The 18,420-nt window shown below is 44.0% G+C and overlaps 1 protein-coding gene across 1 annotated transcript in view; it reads right to left on the reverse strand.

Annotated features, from left to right (window-relative positions):
- ADAM12 (ADAM metallopeptidase domain 12) overlaps positions 1 to 18,420 on the reverse strand; it is a 260,352-nt gene that overhangs the window by 14,543 nt on the left and 227,389 nt on the right. The window contains exons 15-21 of the mRNA XM_075288277.1: positions 16,719 to 16,827; positions 16,414 to 16,612; positions 12,071 to 12,148; positions 9,436 to 9,544; positions 8,901 to 9,033; positions 6,045 to 6,147; positions 4,618 to 4,791 (exon numbers count right to left, since the gene is read on the reverse strand). Of these exons, the coding sequence (XP_075144378.1) occupies positions 4,618 to 4,791; positions 6,045 to 6,147; positions 8,901 to 9,033; positions 9,436 to 9,544; positions 12,071 to 12,148; positions 16,414 to 16,612; positions 16,719 to 16,827 (905 nt within the window). The remainder of the gene's footprint in view (positions 1 to 4,617; positions 4,792 to 6,044; positions 6,148 to 8,900; positions 9,034 to 9,435; positions 9,545 to 12,070; positions 12,149 to 16,413; positions 16,613 to 16,718; positions 16,828 to 18,420) is intronic.

The raw sequence follows: 18,420 nt of genomic DNA on the forward strand, positions 1-18,420 counted from the left end.
AGGAAAACAGGTACCAAAACCACAACTACAAGCAGCGGCGAGGAGGGCGCGGATACTGCTGCCGGCAACATTGTGCGCTGCCGTCAGGCTGGGCGCATAATTTATGGAAAAGACGGGGAATTATGCTACGGAGGTAGAGGACGCAACAATGCTGTGCAGTAGGATGTTCCTCTCTGTATTGTATACAGGATATAATGGACTCCCTCCAGTTCTGCCACCCCTTTGTTCTATTGACTGGTGGGGGGCCCCCAGGATTGGCCCTACCCATCGTACATTGATGGCCGTTCTGAATGGGAAGTCAATTAGATTTCGTATTATTGTGTGGATGATGAAATGTTAAGGGGGGGCAATTAAATAATTAGATATATCAACTTAAAGGGGGTCTCCCCTACTTGTTACTATAGGTTCACACTAGCATTTGTGTTTCCATCCTTCGGGTCCACTTGGGGACTCCAAAAACGGAAAACTTCAGGATTCCATAATCAGATATTATGACTATGGATATTCTAAACTAGACATCCCCCTTAACACGAAAGCCGCATGTTGCAGAAAAAACTAGAGATAGAGAAACCTTGCAAGAATTGTTTTGGTAAGGTTCATCTGCCGGTTGTATTTTGTTTGGTCTGTATCATAAGTGCTATTATTATAACCTGGGGTCTCTTCAGCCCCCTGAGTATAATAAGGCGAGGCCCAGACATACAACGCACACTGATACTAACCTTCCCTCACCTCTCCAGGGCTCCCCTGCAGAATCCAGTGCCCAATTGCTGTCATCTTCTGGCCTCCTGGGTGATGTAATAGGCACTGGGAGACCGGTGATACCAGTTAGTGGTCACATGGGGCACGCCAATGTCATGACACTTGCACCAAAGTGGAGATTCCCTCTAACATCTGTGACAAATGTAATCATTATGGAGGGTCTAGGGGTCAGAAACGTCCCAGATTGATGTACAGTTGCTGATATACGCGCCTGTTCACAGATTTGGGCTTCACGTCCAGTAGCGCGCTCCATATCTAGCAGCCAGAAGAAGCTCCTAATTCACAGCTCGGACTATTACCGTTACTATCGTCTTCTCATCAGTTAAAGCGTTTTTGAGAAGAGCGGTAATTGAAATGAAGGATTGTGCGATTTCCATTTTTCTCCTTTTGCAGCGCCGTCTTTCTCTATACTTTGTGGGCCTGAGCTATTGTCATAAACAGTGTAATGATCGGCTTCCTGCATGATAAGACTGTACAAACATATTCTGCTTATCTGGAATTGTTTGGAGACAGAATATTAGATACATAAAGAGGATGTATTACAGACTCGGGAAGTCTCCGAACATGACAAGACAGAAAATAAAACGTCAGTCTGTTTGGAAAAGTGCAGCTTCGCCGATGGGAACCGTGCCACTTGGCAACCAAGCCATACTCTGCCCAGGGAGAGGTAGTCTGATTGTGGGTACTTAGCAGCAAATGGACTCCTACTGAGCTCTACCAGGAGCCAGCCCTGGCTGCTAAATTATATTGTGCAAGGAATTACTGTACCGTATGTGGCGTCTCACTCATTAGAAATGTAAATGCCAACTAGACTATACCGATGATTGCGTCTAGGAGAGAGCACTAAGGATTCTTAAAGGAAAACTCCACTCACATCGGCAAAGGGACACTTAGGGGTGGCTTACTCGTATCTAGAAAAACACTCTAATCTGTGCAAAAAATTAAGTTAAAGTGTGCAATTCCCATTGCTGCCACTAGGTGTATGCAGATCCTGGTAAAGTGAATAAGTTTTCAAGCTGTGAGCTCCTCCTAGTGGTGGCTACAGGAACACTTAAATGCATCCTTGAACTCAATGGATGGGGAAGAGAAAGGGAATTCGGGTCTCTATCACAAAAACAGAGCTCTGACCCCTATAGAGAATGTGTGACCAAAGTTATTTAGATGAAATAAGATTATAGGATAGACCGGTGTTTCTCAACATGTTCAAGCTAAGTACCTCCCCTTGAGAAAAAAAAGTTGCCACAGAGTACCTTCCTCGCACATTGTCAAGTGACAGATCCTAGCTCGCCAAGCAAATTCTCTGAAGATGGTGGGGAATTTGGGTGGCACTTGCTCTCCCACGAGCCTCAGAACCCGAGATACTCACTAAATTTGCCATTTCCAAAGTATTGGTTTTCATCTATGGTGTGTACTCCCTCGGATACATGTACCACAGGTGGAGAATCACTGAGAATAACTCATTATATTTTTCGAAAAACCTTCTCCTCAATAGTAAAATTGTCTACTTACAGTGTATTTCCTTATTCTGCATTTACCTTCTTCAATAAGTCACATGATCACAGAGTGACCTGCCTTTTCTATCATGGGTTGCTGTGCAAACAACAGGTCTCTCTTGGGTTCCTGCAGATACTATTGAGAACTAACATGAGTTCTGCCCCCTGTTCTTTCTCTTCTGTCAAATTGCCTCCTATACCTCTCACACAATCTGCATCTCATAGCCCCCTCTCTCACATACTGTTCATAGTTACCCCCTCTATCACAGTCAGGCCATTATGCCCCCAGTGCCCTCCCAAGTGTTACCCTCTAGGCAAAACACTATCACTAACCTCTTAACCATCCTATGTAAAAATATGTGATGGAGGCATTTTACTGTTCTCAGAAGGAATACACCCATTACCCTTCCTTTATAGGTACCATAAAATGGTAGAGTCTTCCTGGTGACCATGTACTGTATATGACACCACTGCAAAGAAATCTAGTATTTGCAATTTTCCAGGAAAATCTCATCAGTAAATGTGGTGTTTTGCACCATCCCTATATCTGATGAGACACATTACAGAGATATGTCTGATGCTCTGCTGCGGTTCTAGGAACTCTTACTATGATATAACTACATGACATTACATCTCAGCCTTGCCAGATACAGAACGTTCTTACCGGGCTCATCACCAGTTATATTTTATGATCGCGGTGAGCCTTGCTCAGATCACACAACACTACTGAGTGTTCCTGGAAATGACAATTGTAAAGCTGACCGCCTCGATATAAAGTATATATACAAGAACCACATGTGCTTCATTGTACCCCCAGGGTAAGTGATCTTAAAACATTTACAATCTCATGTTCTTTTTGATTGTTGGATGGCAGTAAAAGCAAACTATTACAGAAATACTATTTCCAATTATTGTGAACTGGAAGACGGAGCCGACTTAAAGTGGACCTCCAGTTATGAAACAACTCTGCATAAATGAATAGTACAGGTCAATATAAGAAACTTTGTAATATATCTTATTAAAGCAATCAGTTTCCTTCTCCTTTTATCAGGTTGAGATCATTTTTACATAAAAGTCTATGGAGAGGAGGAGGCAGCTGGAAACGACACCCGCACAGCTCTCTCACATACAGTGTAGAAGTGTATTGCGGTAAGACTCTACTTCTGCACTGAAGGAGACAATAAATCAATTAACAGCCCCCCCCCTCCCCTCTCCATAGACTTCTGTGTGTCAGATGAATATGGAGACCGACCTAAGAAAGGAGAAGGAAACCGATTTCTTTAATAAGATATATTACAAAGTTTCTTATATTTGCCTGTACTATTCATTTATGCAAAATTGTTTTATAGCTGGAGGTCCACTATAAGTGTGACACTAAGAGGTGCAACTCATGGATCCTCCACCATGATAGCAGAGGGGCATTTGGACACTCAAGATGGAACATGAGAGAAATGACCTCTTTACTATATGGGACCCTGTATATAAATGCATGAAGACCCTGTAGTCTTGTTCTATAGTTCCATACATACAGGCATTGTATTAGTCCTGGTAGTAAAGTAAACTTCTGTGTATAAGTGGGCGCTCAGCAGGTTCTGCTCCTGAACACACATCACTTTTTATGCAGCGCTGGGAATATGTTGACACCTCATACATAAGTAATATAATCTTTCCTCTAGTCTGTAGACCTGATCACCGAGATAAATGGAGATTGAAGCGGCTTTTTGTTCTTTAATGCAGAGGTTTTTGCGCCGCTGTCCCATTCATGAATGTACAATGAAGACAAGTTGGACCAAATCTGTGTGGCTTGCAGTAACAGAGAACTTTGGAAATATAGAGGTAAATGATGCATCTATCTGCTCTATCTACACATGTCCGAACTGCTTATAGTATAGCAATCCTCAGAGTCCCCCCTTAAAGGGGCAGTGTGGTCTCAACACATACAAAAAGTATTAGAAAAACTATATTGTATCATTTCCTCAGGTTTTTAAGTTCTCTGCTTGCTGTCATATAATTGTAATCTTCATTGTATACACCAGGGGAAGAAAACTCGGTCCTGGTCATATGATGGACACACAGGTGCATGGCTCGTTCCATGACACGGTTCTGACCACTGCACATAGAGATGAATGGAACAGAAAAGGCAAGTGCTATACATTTGTCACTCCATTCATCAATAGATCTCTATTCTTGATCATGGTCCTGGCAGTCAGACCTGCACCAGTCAGACACTTGCCCCCTATCCTGATATATACTGTATATACCCTCTTTAAGCATTACACAATTCTCGATAATGTCCTCTCAATGTATTGCACAAAACAAGTGACACTGAAGCCCCTCTCCCCACAGTATAGAAGTAAGTACTTACCTGTATGCCTCGGAAAGATGGCTTTGGTGGAAGTGGTCGGGCAGGCAAGTTCTTCTGAGCGGGTTGAGGTGGATGTTGCGGCTGGTGGTGAACATGCGTCTGGGGAGATTCAAGTATTCCTATTGGATAACTAATGTCACATGGATGATATTGCGATCTGTGTGGTTTCCCATCCTGCAGATGACATAGTGTTGTGGTTAATAGCCAAACATATGATGATCATGCATGAGCAGAATCACAATTAAAGGGGTATCCAGGGGCATTGATATTGAAGGCCTTTACTTAGGATCGACCAGCAATATCAATTAGGTCGGATCCTGGGAGCCAGACCGCCACTAGTCAGACTAAAAAGGGGCACAGGTTTTTTAATTATGCTATTGGGGAGAGGGTCTGATCCTTGGGACCCCACCAATCAGTTGACTAATAAGGCCACATTGCCCTTCATTGCCAACCAGGTGACAGTAACCTATCTATCTGCAGGGCTGGGGTGATATGCTGGTTCTGGTGACAGTAACCTATCTATCTGCAGGACTGGGGTGATATGCTGGTTCTGGTGACAGTAACCTATCTATCTGCAGGGCTGGGGTGATATGCTGGTTCTGGTGACACTAACCTATCTATCTGCAGGGCTGGGGTGATATGCTGGTTCTGGGTACAGTAACCTATCTATCTGCAGGGCTGGGGTGATATGCTGGTTCTGGTGACAGTAACCTATCTATCTGCAGGACTGGGGTGATATGCTGGTTCTGGTGACAGTAACCTATCTATCTGCAGGGCTGGGGTGATATGCTGGTTCTGGTGACACTAACCTATCTATCTGCAGGGCTGGGGTGATATATTGGTTTTGGTGACTCTAACCTATCTATCTGCTGGTTTTTGTGATAGACTGCCTAAAGTACACCTAAACTTTTGAACAGCTTTTGATTTTTCAGGCCACATTTGTGACACTGGTAAATATTGTAATATACTTTACTAATGGATTTTGGCTCCTTTCCGTGAAATCCTGCGCTGAAAACCACTTCAGTCTAATAAAGTATATTACAACATTTATAAATGTCACAAACGCTGCCAAAAAAAAGTTCCATGAAACTTTGGGTATGTGTAAAGGTGTGAACAAGCCGTTTTAGCTTTTCATCAACTTTTTGAAGCCAAACTGGGGTGTGGGTCACAAATTGAGAGAAGCTATGGAGGACAGATACTACTACTTTTTTTTTTATCCATTTCAAATTTTGGCTTCCTGAACAAAACTTGAATTCATACAGACAGAATTATATTTTGTTCTTCTGCGACTGGCAGGCGACTACTGACCGGACACAATTATATCTACCTATGTATTGCTTCCAGCCATGTGTTTAGTAGAATTTTATGGACTGCCACTTGGCTATTACATGACACGCGGCAGCAATAAGTATGGAGGTCACACTCACCTCCTGGCCCTGCACGGACTTGCTCAGCAGTTGTTTGCACAGCTTTGTGCTATATTCTTCATTAGCTTCATTTCCACGGCCGGCTCTTGATGGACTCGCTGACCTGCAATATAAATAATTGAATACAACACAGAGAGGCTTCAGTCTGGAATGACACGGTGAAGGGTCTCTTCATTTTTATTCACCATAGCAAACAACGGGAGTAAAAATGATCAAATACTCTTGCAGGACTGAAGATAAATATTGATTTTTTTTGGAAGCCACTAGCCTGGTAAATTAGCTTCTGCAATCTGTGGATATAACACCCCGGAGACCGTTCTAATGAACCCCGGGCCCGGCCAGTCATGGTCTCTAGTATGGAGGCTACAGTACAGTTGAATAGGTTTCCATCAAGGGTTAGGCTGATAGCTGTAGAGCCATACAAATAAAAAATCACAACTGGTGTTGCCACAGAATTATCGGATGTCGCGCGCCATTTGTCAAATCTTTCACATTTTGTACGGGAGATGATGTGGTGCTTCTAGTTTATCCTCTCTGGATTATGTTTTAGGCCTGCCTGCTGCTGTCTCCACTTTTAATGGGGTTCCCCAAACCTGGATATTGAAGGCCTATCCATAGGGTAGATCATCAGTATCAGATTGGTGGGCGGTGTAACCCCTGACACCCCCACAATCAGGTGTTCAGAATACAGTAGATGGCACTAGATGCAGAGTCCTACTGCCCAGAGACATGGTGTCCTCCTGTCCAAGCAGGTATCACTTTCAGGAAAACATTGTTCTGTGCATGTGTTATGCTGTGCGGGGCCTAGTGGCTAGTACCGACACTATATGGCTAGTACTGGGGGCTACTGCTGGTATTGTGGCTAGCACTGGGTATTAATGATGGCTGAAGAACAAGCCCATATGTAAGGAGGGATAAGGAGGAAGCAAATGTAGCAGTAGCACCCAGGTCCAGGTGTTTGGGTCGGGCCAATGTCCCCTATACTAAATAAGACAACACATGCGATATAAATGGCATACAGGGGAGTCCAGGAACTTTAAGCAGCCCATAAGGATGGCTGCTATCTGTTTGTATACATACTGGAAGGCGCAGAGCTGAATTTTCTCTTCTATTTGTCAGCATACAATGCAAATAAATAAAACAGACAGCAGCGTCACCCACATTTGAAGGGGAAGTATCACGTCTTACCAGAAAACCTGTTCTAACATATGTTACTTCTCGCTGAATAAAATATGCCTAGAAGTCTACCTTCTGTGCCCAATCCCTCAATTACTGGTGTCATTTACTTACTACTAGTCAGATGTGCTGCCAATATCTTGTGCTCGGAGTCTATATGACGTCCTATGCCGACCTGCTGGTTTGGTGTTATGGATCCTTAGACCAGGACTGGCGGGATTATCAGGGAGGTGGCTCCAGTGAATGTTTATGGAGAAAAGAGGGACTGCTATGACTAATAGGGTAAGGGGTGGCTACTTTAAATTTTGGGTTTAGAAGTATTGTCACCAGTGCCTGTTACACTGTGACTACTAAGAGGAACAGCGTAGAAGACACCAAAGTTACTACTAGAGGGGCGAACTCTATGTGCAAGTGTCCTCGGTTGTAATGTGGATTCAGACCTTTAGATGGCCGATGGCCAGTGGCGTAACTAGGAATGGCGGGGCCCCGTGGCGAACTTTTGACATGGGCCCCCCCCCCCATCCCAACTGACGCCGAAGACCTCGACCGACCCCCTCCTCCGCACTCTATTATGTCCCTTACTTGCCCCTGCACACAGTATTAACCCCAATAGTGTCCCCTGCACACACAGTATTAACCCCAATAGTGTCCCCTGCACACACAGTATTAACCCCAATAGTGTCCCCTGCACACACAGTATTAACCCCAATAGTGTCCCTTGCACACAGTATTAACCCCAATAGTGGCCCCTGCACACACAGTATTAACCCCAATAGTGTCCCCTGTACACAGTATTACGTTCCTCTGTGGACACCCATAAACAATTATTATACTCTGGGGTCTTTTCAGACCCCAGAGTATAATAATCGGAGACCCAGGAAATAAAAACATAAAAAAAAATAAAAAAAAACACTGTTGCTTCTTACCTGTTCCCCGGCTCCTGTGCTGTGCTGTCCTCCTCTCGCGTCCTTCGTTAATGACGTCGGACGTCACATGACCCGGGAAGCATGCCGGGTTCATGTGACGTCAGAGACGTCAGACAGCAGTAGGACGGAGGCCTGGCAGGATCGCGGAGAGGTAAGTAACAGTTTTTTATGTTCCCTTACCTCTCCGGTCCGCCGATCATTATACTCGGGGGTCTGCAAAGACCCCCGAGTATAATGATAGCCCTTGTGGGGCCCGCGGTGTCACTTGCCGATCCCGGCCCAGCCAGGATCGGCAAGTGAATAGGGCCCGTAACTGCCTATTGAAAAAAAACCGCAGCGGTAGCGGCTGTCACCGGGCCCCCTAATGGCCCGGGCCCTGTGGCAGCTGCTACTGCTGCTACCACGGTAGTTACGCCACTGCCGATGGCATCTAATGTTTAAAACATGACCCTAAAATATTTCCCCATGCCTTCCTGTGTGTGCTGCCCCATACTTCTAGATAACACTGCATACTAACCCCAATGCTCTGTAATATGGCCTGCAGTCAGGCTTATTTTTTCTCTTATGAGTTAGGTATAAATCTGATAGAAACCTGTGTGTGTCTGTATGAAATTAGAGCTACAGTAAAGGCCCTTATATTTCTATAGGTGCCATATTACAGGCCTATAACATTCCCATGTGCTTGAGGTCTAATACTTTTAGTAGTCAGATGTAATACAGGCTGAAAATATTCATACCCATAATAGTTACTTACCTTAATTTTTCAATGGTGGTCTTCTTATTTGCAAAAATCCACCTACATACAGTCCTTCTTTTGAGGTATATGATGAAGGCAGCGGCCATGATAAAGACTGCCGCCAACACTCCAGCCACTAAAGCTCTGTTATCTGTGAAGAAAATGGTGCAGGGTCATATAATAGGTGTATGAGTGTAAGGATGAAGATGGCTGCATGTGATCTGAGCAGATAAATGGACCAGGGTTTGGTGTCTCAGCCAGTTCACATTCACAATGGCCCCCTGTCTAAACCAGCAGATTGACTCAGACTCTTATGGCTCGCTAAGGCCAGTCAACCCCAAAGACTCCTCTGCCAAATGCAATGGCATCTAGAAATGCGGACCCATGTAAATGTTTGTGGACTTGTGGTGCAGAATTCACTATACAATGTGCGGCAATTTCACCAGGCCCAGCTTAAAGGTTAAATGAATGCTACTCCACCAGACTTGATGCCCCAATACCACGGACAACCATCTCAGCCTTACTGTAATGGCGATACACAATGGTCACCTACCTGAAGCTCTCATAGGTCCGCTATCCACACTGCCGCCATAGCCTGGTTTATCACAATATGGAGGTGCCCATTCAGCTTCACAGTGACAGTTCTTCTTATTGTTGCAAACCTTAAAAATAACAAGGAAATTCAGGGGAAAAATAAGACTATACAGTAGTGTACATACAGTATTAATGGTGTACATAGTATACGGCATTGATGCTGTTTTATGGCGGGCATGTATCTTCTATAGCTACCCCTTCCTTGGACAAGTATTCACCCGGGCTACTCCATACACAATCTGTTTGTCTAAGCAATGACTGACTACCTAAAGGGGAAAAGGGCGTAAGGTGCCGACAGACCCTTCCAACAGCGGCTTATCTCCCTAGAGATCAAAGGATTGGGCATAGTGAAACTCAACATGCCCAATCTATTTTCCTGCCAACATGTGATACATATTATACATATTAGATAGTCAGTTGCCTGACTTTAGCCTCCTGTTTATGGCCACTTCACACCTTTTTATAACGCTCCTCCCATTTTAGGGTGGCCAAGTACCATGTCTTTTGTAGGACAAGTACTGAGGGACCTGCAGCACGGATGGCATCAGTAGATGGCACTGGAGGGGGAAAAAAGCAATCTAGGACCAAGCACCTCTGCCTGCACAAATTTTGGGGAACCAATGACTAATTCCTAGACATTTATACTAGTATTTATTCTTGACTATGCTGATTTTGTCATTACCATCAGATATTTGGAAGGAGCTTCTTTGTAGCTCCTTCCACTAAATGTATGCAGATCAGTAGCTGCCAGATCATGGCGCCATACATGGTATAGTGACTGTGTTTGGTATTGCAGCTCAGTGTTCTTATAGTTGAGATAAAGGGATTCTTGAGATATGGAGATCATGTTTATGGTGACAGCACCAAGGACCTTACTAGGAGACGCAGCGAGTTTGTTGAACAAAAGCCTCACCAAGAGATAGAAGATTATATAAAACGTCTCACATATTGCAATGTGAGCATAACCAGGTCTAGGGTTGTCTCAAGAACCATCAAGAGCCATCCTGGTCCACTTCTGGGACTAGACACAGTGACATGAAGTTCTATCCGCAGACTCCTCGGTTATCATTATCTAACCCTGGAATAATTCATCAGTGCGGAGACTTTTTTTTACCTTTGTAATAGAATATCATTGAAATGTTAATGAAAATTTGCTCAGGAAAATGAACCTCACTTCGGATTTCACGGCGGTTTCATTTACAGCTCATATTTGATAACTTCTATCTTTGTGATGCAAATGCCTTATCTTCCACAAGCCTGAGCACGTCCCCAAGTATCTCAAGAGGCTCCTCACATTTCATATGTACACGGGCACACCGGATTATTAAGGGGGCCATACACAGCAGATGAACGTCAGCCAAAGCCACCGGAGAGGTCTCATGTTGGGGAGGCTCTGTACAGAGCGTATCTAGCATAGACCTCAATGACAAGGCTCCAGCCTATTGCTGCCGTTGGCCATGACTGTGCTGTAAAGCAGATCACTAAATGCTGTTAACAGAGCAGAGGAGAAACTCAGGCAAGATGGCCGTCCTCATGATCATATACAGAAAACAGAATAAAATAATCTACAATTAAAAAAAGTGATAGATTCACTGTCTGGTCTTTGCAAATAAATAAAATATTGTCCTTTAAAGACTTCGCACTAGAGGAGGACTCGGCTGATGCTCCCCATCATTTGTTCTTTACAGATCCAGTCCTATTAATGTAATACATAACATCTCATTTAGCTTCTTTGTCTTTCCTATCACAATAGGTTCACTTTATTATCGTATGGCATTTATGCTAAAAAATATCTTCTAAAATGAGAGTACAATCTGTATTTCCACCACATACTGTACATTTCATGATGAGAAATTTGCTTCAAAGTCAACCAAGACATCTCCCTGTTTGTCGCTCACCTGCTCAGCATGTGGTCCCTGAAACGACTTTTAAGTTATTTTCTCCATGTTTATTTATTACTTATAAGGACCCGGCGTTCTAGTTTTCGACTATCATTTATCCTGCTTAATCCTGCATTTGATGTGTGAGTTTAATTTCACGCACAACCTTATTTTTTACTACTCGCATCCTCTTTAGTTCTGTTTATTGCAGTGGCTGCTTTTGCTTAAAAGGAACGTATCACCATAGACTGGAGATGACTCACTGAGGTCTATGGCAGAGAGGGGGAGCAGATAAGCTGGGATATCATCTATTGTCAGTAGTGGCTGTAAGGATGGGTCAGAGGTGTTATCTTCTATTGAAACTTAGAAGATAAGCCATAGAAAAATGAAATGCAACCAAGTCCATAGTGAAGGTGTAATTTCTCATCAGTGTCCACATTAGCTCTGTATATAAATATATATATATATATATATATATATATATATATATATATATATATATATATATATATATATATATATCAGTCTTGTAGAGCGCGGCTTCTTCCATTGTCACCTTATTCCATTACTGGGTTTATCATTGCATTTAATAACTCGCCAAATGTGCTCACTGAACGTGGCCTGGGCTTAAATGTACAAAGAAATCCTCCCATCATTCAGAAAGAACCTGTCCATCCTGCCAAATATATAAGAAACCAGATTAGGAATACTTACTCCGTGCCCGTGGCATTTCATTGTACAGTCGTAGATGCCAAACACGCTGATGTTCTGACACTGACGATTGAGGCAGATCTAAAAGGAAGGCAAATGGGAATGTGACATAACATGTAAGAAATCCGTGGTCTTACCAAATATCCCTCATATCAGAAGAGTCACTTCAAGCTTTTGGTCCCCAGTGCAAGATATGAAGCAGGGCCCCCTCTTGCGATATGCTATCTAAAATACTGGTGCTTTCTTATATTGAATGGAGGCCTTTAAAGTCTTATTCTATGTAATTCCCCATTAACTTTCTTCCGCTCTTGACCCCACAGTCTTGTGCATGGAGGGCAGAAACATATTGACTGAGTCACAGCTCCAGCCATTGCAGTGAATACTATTGAATTGGTAGCCGGGCTGTATAACAGTGTATCTTGACCAGGAAACCCAGGTGAGTTGACATATAAAATGTAGGTCTGTCCACACTTATAAAAGGCTAGCTTAGGTCACTGCCTTGCCCCGCGTCAGCACATCCATCTTCTGCTGTGGTCACCATTTCTATAGTCTGACTGGCCGCTGTGTGTTCTGTGCAGGAAATGTTGGACTGAGGTTCCTTGGGCCCTCCAACAAACCCTAGTAAATAGACCAATATGGGTGTCTTGTGTAAACCCATTATAGAGGACCCTCTGGTGGGCCGGTCCCACACCGTAGGTAGACTGCACCTATACAAGACGATGCTGTATACTACCCATGCTGTAAAGTTTTCAGACGGTCGCCAGATTCACCTTAAAACAAACATAACATGTAGATCTATTTTGTCACCGGCTGCATTAACTCAATGTCAGGTTTTTCACGCTTAGTTAAATTAATTTTTGATAGACCACATAAATACAGGCTGGGAAAAAAAACTAATGATGTTCTCTGAACTTGGCAATTAACAAGCGCCTGGAAACGGAGAGTCCGCGCGGACTGGAAATTATACGTGAACTGATATATTTAAATGGAATGGAAATGAAACACAATGACAGAGCATCTTATCATACAAGAGTCAGGGCCGCCGAGAAGGACGAGGACTGCGAGACACAATTAGCGGGAAGTCACATTATGATGGGGCCAGACGCGCGGGTTTAATCAGAGGGCGTAAAGGTGGCCCTCAATGGGCTTATTAAATCTGAGATGATTAGAGAGAGGTAAAGCAAAGGATTATGTCATATTAATGTGAAGAAGGACGACGACCTAAACAAATAGAAGCAACAAGGAAAAGCAAATGATTGTGCTACATGTTTTCAGGACTGGGCGGCAATAACGGACACAGCCTATGGAAAAGAGTGGCGCTGTTTCTGGAATAATAAAGTAGAATCTTGCTGCCTAGTCCAAGAAATCTCTTCAGCATTAGGGGAAAGATTGTTGTGGACGGAAAAATAAGGTGGTGTCCAAAATTTTGGAATAGAAGCAGAGATGAGTGAACCCATTCCTAAGGAGCTGGGTCATCGTGGAATTTCCAGAAATCTCCGCAACTCCAACATATGATTGGGAGCCATTGTCGGTGCAACCTTTTGTGTTCACATTTACATTGCAGCCATGGCAATGTGCACCTCATTTCTTGTTCCCATTTCACCACTGAGGCCCAATCACAGGCATCAGTGGTCCTTGGGGGCCCATGATGTCATATAAGAGGCCAGAAGATTATCAAAATCTTCATTGATAGCAAACAGTGAGTTGAGGAAGGGTCATGGTCAGAGTCGTGAGGATGAACACATACACCAGGCCCTTGTGTCCTAGGTGGCAAAACCTCTCATTATAATGGAGCCTATTTGTTGCTGTGGGGCATTTCTCTTCTATATCACTTCTGTTCAGCAGTGTCTGATGTGGAGCTGAAAATCTGAGCTGTGATACTTAAATGTCGAGGTTATGAGAAGGAAAAAGTTATTACTGTACAAGTCTAATCTTCAAGACTGTGCTCCCGCTACTGTAAAAATGATACCATCAGCCGCGCTAACACTTACCCATCATTTACTGGCAGTGGAAATCAATTATAAGTGCCAAGATGCCGTGGAAAATCCTCTCCGCAGACCTCACACACCTACTGCCGTGTAACAAGCAACAAGTTTATAATGTTCCTTTACAGAGCAAAAAGTCTGGCAGAGACTGGGAGAATGTTAAAGGAACACTCCGGGTAAAAGTGATACCTAATGGAGGAGGGAAACATTGCCGCCTCTGCAGTAGGCATCAATACCAGATTTTAATCCACATGCAAACTGGCTGTTTGATGCACCCAAAGTGCAGCTGCCCCCGCCATCACCTGTGGTCACTGCACATCAGGACACCATGACTTCTTTATTAAGGAGAAGTTCTGGGATGGCAGCAAGATTTCACCATGACACAATAATGATATTGTTCACTATGCCATGATCTGCCCCTAGGACAGTATATTAGAAGCAATTTTGGAGAAGGTACACTTTAGAATCCCTGCTAATCTCTTTCATCTCTGGCTGGTGGCTGGCTAGAGAGGGTAGGGTGTAACAATCTTTTTTCTTACTGTGGACAGGGCAATGAGGGGGGAGGTTCCTGCTGCAGACAGGGTAATGGGGGGAGGCTCCTGCTGCAGACAGGGTAATGAGGGGAGGCTCCTACCGCAGAGAGGGTAATGGGGGAGGGAGGCTCCTGCTGCAGAGAGGGTAATGGAGGAGGGAGGCTCCTGCTGCAGACAGGGCAATGGGGGGAGGCTCCTACTGCAGAGAGGGTAATGGGGGAGGGAGGCTCCTGCTGCAGACAGGGCAATGGGGGGAGGCTCCTACTGCAGAGAGAGTAATGGGGGAGGGAGGCTTCTGCTGCAGCTAGGGCAGCGGGAAGGGAGATTCCTGTTATAGACGGTTGTCTTGCAGACATAGGACAGTCAGGACTCTGAGCACTGAAAAAATTCAGTAAATAAAATGGATTAGAGGACCATTGGTAACAGGCAAATAGGTTCACTGGTGATATCTTGGGGGGAAACACCACCCAATTTAGGTGACCTTAACCTATCTGCGGGACTGGGGTGATATGTTGGGGTCTGGGGAAACTCTCTTTAAATGCAAATAAATCTCTCACAAAATCTAAAGATCATCCATTATATAAGCTGTTGAGCTTTACCCCGAGACGACTGGTATGTGAGGGGTTAATGTGCTCCATGCTAACTCTGCATTTAAATACAGCGGGCACACTCTGTGCCTGGATTATCCTGCAGGCCGGTCTGAGCAAGTCTCCACATTAGAGCGTGAACAATGTCTCAGTTTTGTCTAAAATGATCACATTTTATGCTCAGCGGGGAAAAGAATGCTTGAAAACATCCATTCCCAAAGACAGATAATGCCCATGAAAAATGCATCCCGGCAGAAGGAAGTAAAAGTGGCCAAAAGAAAATAAAAGCAACTTGAAAATGATGCAAAAGTCCTCCATTTAACAAATCACCACGATTACCCAAGGGCAGTATTCCAGGGGGGTGCAGTACCCAGATATACAGTCCGTACCTGTACTTTGGGGAGCAAAGGGGTGCTATTTTACCAAAAGCACCCCTAGATGAAAACGTACCTTACATGCAATACATTGGAGGCAGGGGTGAACCTTCCTTTTTCGCCGCCCGAGCCGGTCGACAGAAAGCCGCCTCCCCCTGGGAGGAGAGGAGGGGGTGGAGGGGGGCGGAGCAAAGGGGACGTGGCGGAGCGGCGTTAGCAGGCAGAGAGCAGGGAGGGAGAGGACCTGCTCTCTGCCTGAGCATGAGGGGAGGCCGCTGGAGCAGCGCTGTGTCCACAGGGCCTCCCCAATCCACCGCTCAGTGACGATGACGCTAAGGCAGTCGAGGACAGCTTGTCCTGGACTGGCTTAGGTAAGCAAAAATGCCGCCCTTCCCGGGGCCCTGGCATAGTGACGCCTGAAGCGGTCGCTTCAGATCGCCTCATGGGAGGTGCGGCGCTGATTGGAGGAAGCCTTAAAGTTTGTTAGGGATATCAAAAATACTGGCAATACAAATAAATGGCACTACAAATATTCCTAGACACAAGATATCCCTTGTTATGATGCCCCCTGATGTTCTTTTATTCCCTCTCAGAATTTCTACCTAATCTGTCCAGTGTCGGTGGTCACACATGCTCAGTAGCTCAATCCCACTGTCTGGTTCCTAGCGGGTGGTGCAGTGGACCCATAGGATGGACATTCTGAGTCAAAAGTACACCAGAGGGCGCCATAACAAGTCTGTAACAGCAATATCAAGACCATGAAGACTGATACACAATGTTAAAAATCACAGGTCAAATCAAAATTCTAAATTCACAAAAAAAACCCAAAAACAATATGCTTGATACAAGTTCACTATAAGAACTTACTTTTCCATGTCCGCACTTTGTCCCAGCCAGTACTAGCCCTGGGTCTGGCATGTCATCCCCCAGATACACATGGGTACCACGACACAGAATTTTGCCACCCTCTTGCAAGGGGATGTTGGTTTCTATGGAGACAGCATTGGTGCCAATTACGGGTCGACTCGCGCCACCTTGACACTGGATTTTTCCACACTTGGCATCTCTTAAAAAACAAACACAACAAGATTTTGTTCCACACCGTGAAGCCTAAAATCACCGACACATAATATTATCCCGTAATCTAGGTAGAAACATAAAACTAAACCTACCGGCTTTCACACTTCATAAAAGATCCAGCAGTGTCTTTCCCGCAGTTTCCATAGGGATCTCCTGCAGAGTTCACTCTCTCAAAGCAAATACCAGGGGCGGGCTTGGCACCTGAAATATCAGCATATTAGCCATGTGCTAGTTATCGCTGTATAAACCCCGTCTGATGTTCTGCAGATGGTGACATCTGTTGTCAGGCGGAAGGCATGAAAATTGTTGCAAATTTTATGAGATTTGCATGAGTCAAAGTAACAGAGATTTAATTAGTAAAGATCATGTCAAGCTAAAATAATGGATTCTATTCAGTAGGTTCCTATTAGCATAATGATTCGGTAATTCATGCACATAGACACAATACAGTAAGGCTACGATTATATCGGAGAGGGTAAGAGAATCTTTAAAGACTGGGTAGGAACTGGAGGAACTCCTCGTCCATGGGCTATCACCGAGAAAACCTAAAATTAGGGTTATGGGATGACGGGGTGTTTTGCGGTTCGGAGGACGCCTGAAGAGCTCTATAGACAAATTTGGTCAAGTTCATCCTTTACCAAATCGAGACTTCTCCTAAAAAAAACTAAATTTTGGACAAAATAGTCTAGTTACAGTCGACACGTAATAGTACATGGAGCAGGGCAACTATCTGAACACGAGACACAGTTCTCCATCTTTAACCTTTAACTTTCCTTCTCCCTTAAAATATCTCCTTGGATCACCACCATTGCAAAAATTACCCAGGGCCATCTTTTTTGACACCAAATTTTGAAAATGAGTTTGCCAGCACCACAATAGAGGTTCAAGAAGCAAAAACTTACCTTTAGTGTCAATAGGTGGGTTGCAAATCAGCTTTCAATGGGGTTGTTGTCTACTAGGCCTATAACTACCCCCCAACCTGGGCCCACCTCTGTAGTATTCGCAGTGTGGCACCAATAGAGTAGGGATCGACTACAGAGACGTCACCATGAAGTGGCTAGCAGGAGGTTGATTCACCACATCAAGTATACTAAGAAACCCATAGTTATCTTTGTAAATTTTGCTGAAAAACAAAAATCAATGTCTTTTTTCCTAAAATGTGGATGCCCGGGCTCACCAAAGGTTTCTCTGGTAGTCTGGTAGGTCAGTCTAGCCCTGGAGATATCTCACTATAGAAGATTAGTTTTGTATTCTTAAACTAAATTGTCAGAGTTCTGAAAATATGTATTTTCCTTGTAAGAGACGTGTAATTTTGCAGGTAAGGTAATTATTGGGTCTTCATCGCCAACTTTTCAGGGTCATTCACATTTGGATTAAAGGCAAAAAGAAGATTTTGTAAAAAAAAAAAAAAAAAAAAAAAAGTAAGGTTATTCTAGAGTTTGTACAGGTCAGGGAGGAAACCAAGGAACGTATGATTTGGTTCCATTAAAACTGAGAAGCGGTTTCTTCTTGTGCTACATTTCTCTTGGCTCGCCTAGCAGGCTCACAAAGGTAATAACAGGGTTATAGGCTCAGAATTATCCATTATCTCAGAGACATGGAGAAGTTACTTAATCCTTACACGTACTTCTTTTCAGTTTTAAAATGACCAGTTTTAAGCGCAATGTGAAATATGCTTAGAGTTAGCATGTATACATGTATATGGTCTATAATAGCAATGTTTTCTCCAGGCCTCTGCAGCTGCTAAGGAGCAAGGTCCCTTCAGGTAGGCAAAATCTGCAAACCATAATCATT

The sequence above is a fragment of the Leptodactylus fuscus genome, chromosome 10, assembly GCF_031893055.1.
Source record: "Leptodactylus fuscus isolate aLepFus1 chromosome 10, aLepFus1.hap2, whole genome shotgun sequence".
NCBI lineage: Eukaryota > Metazoa > Chordata > Amphibia > Anura > Leptodactylidae > Leptodactylus > Leptodactylus fuscus.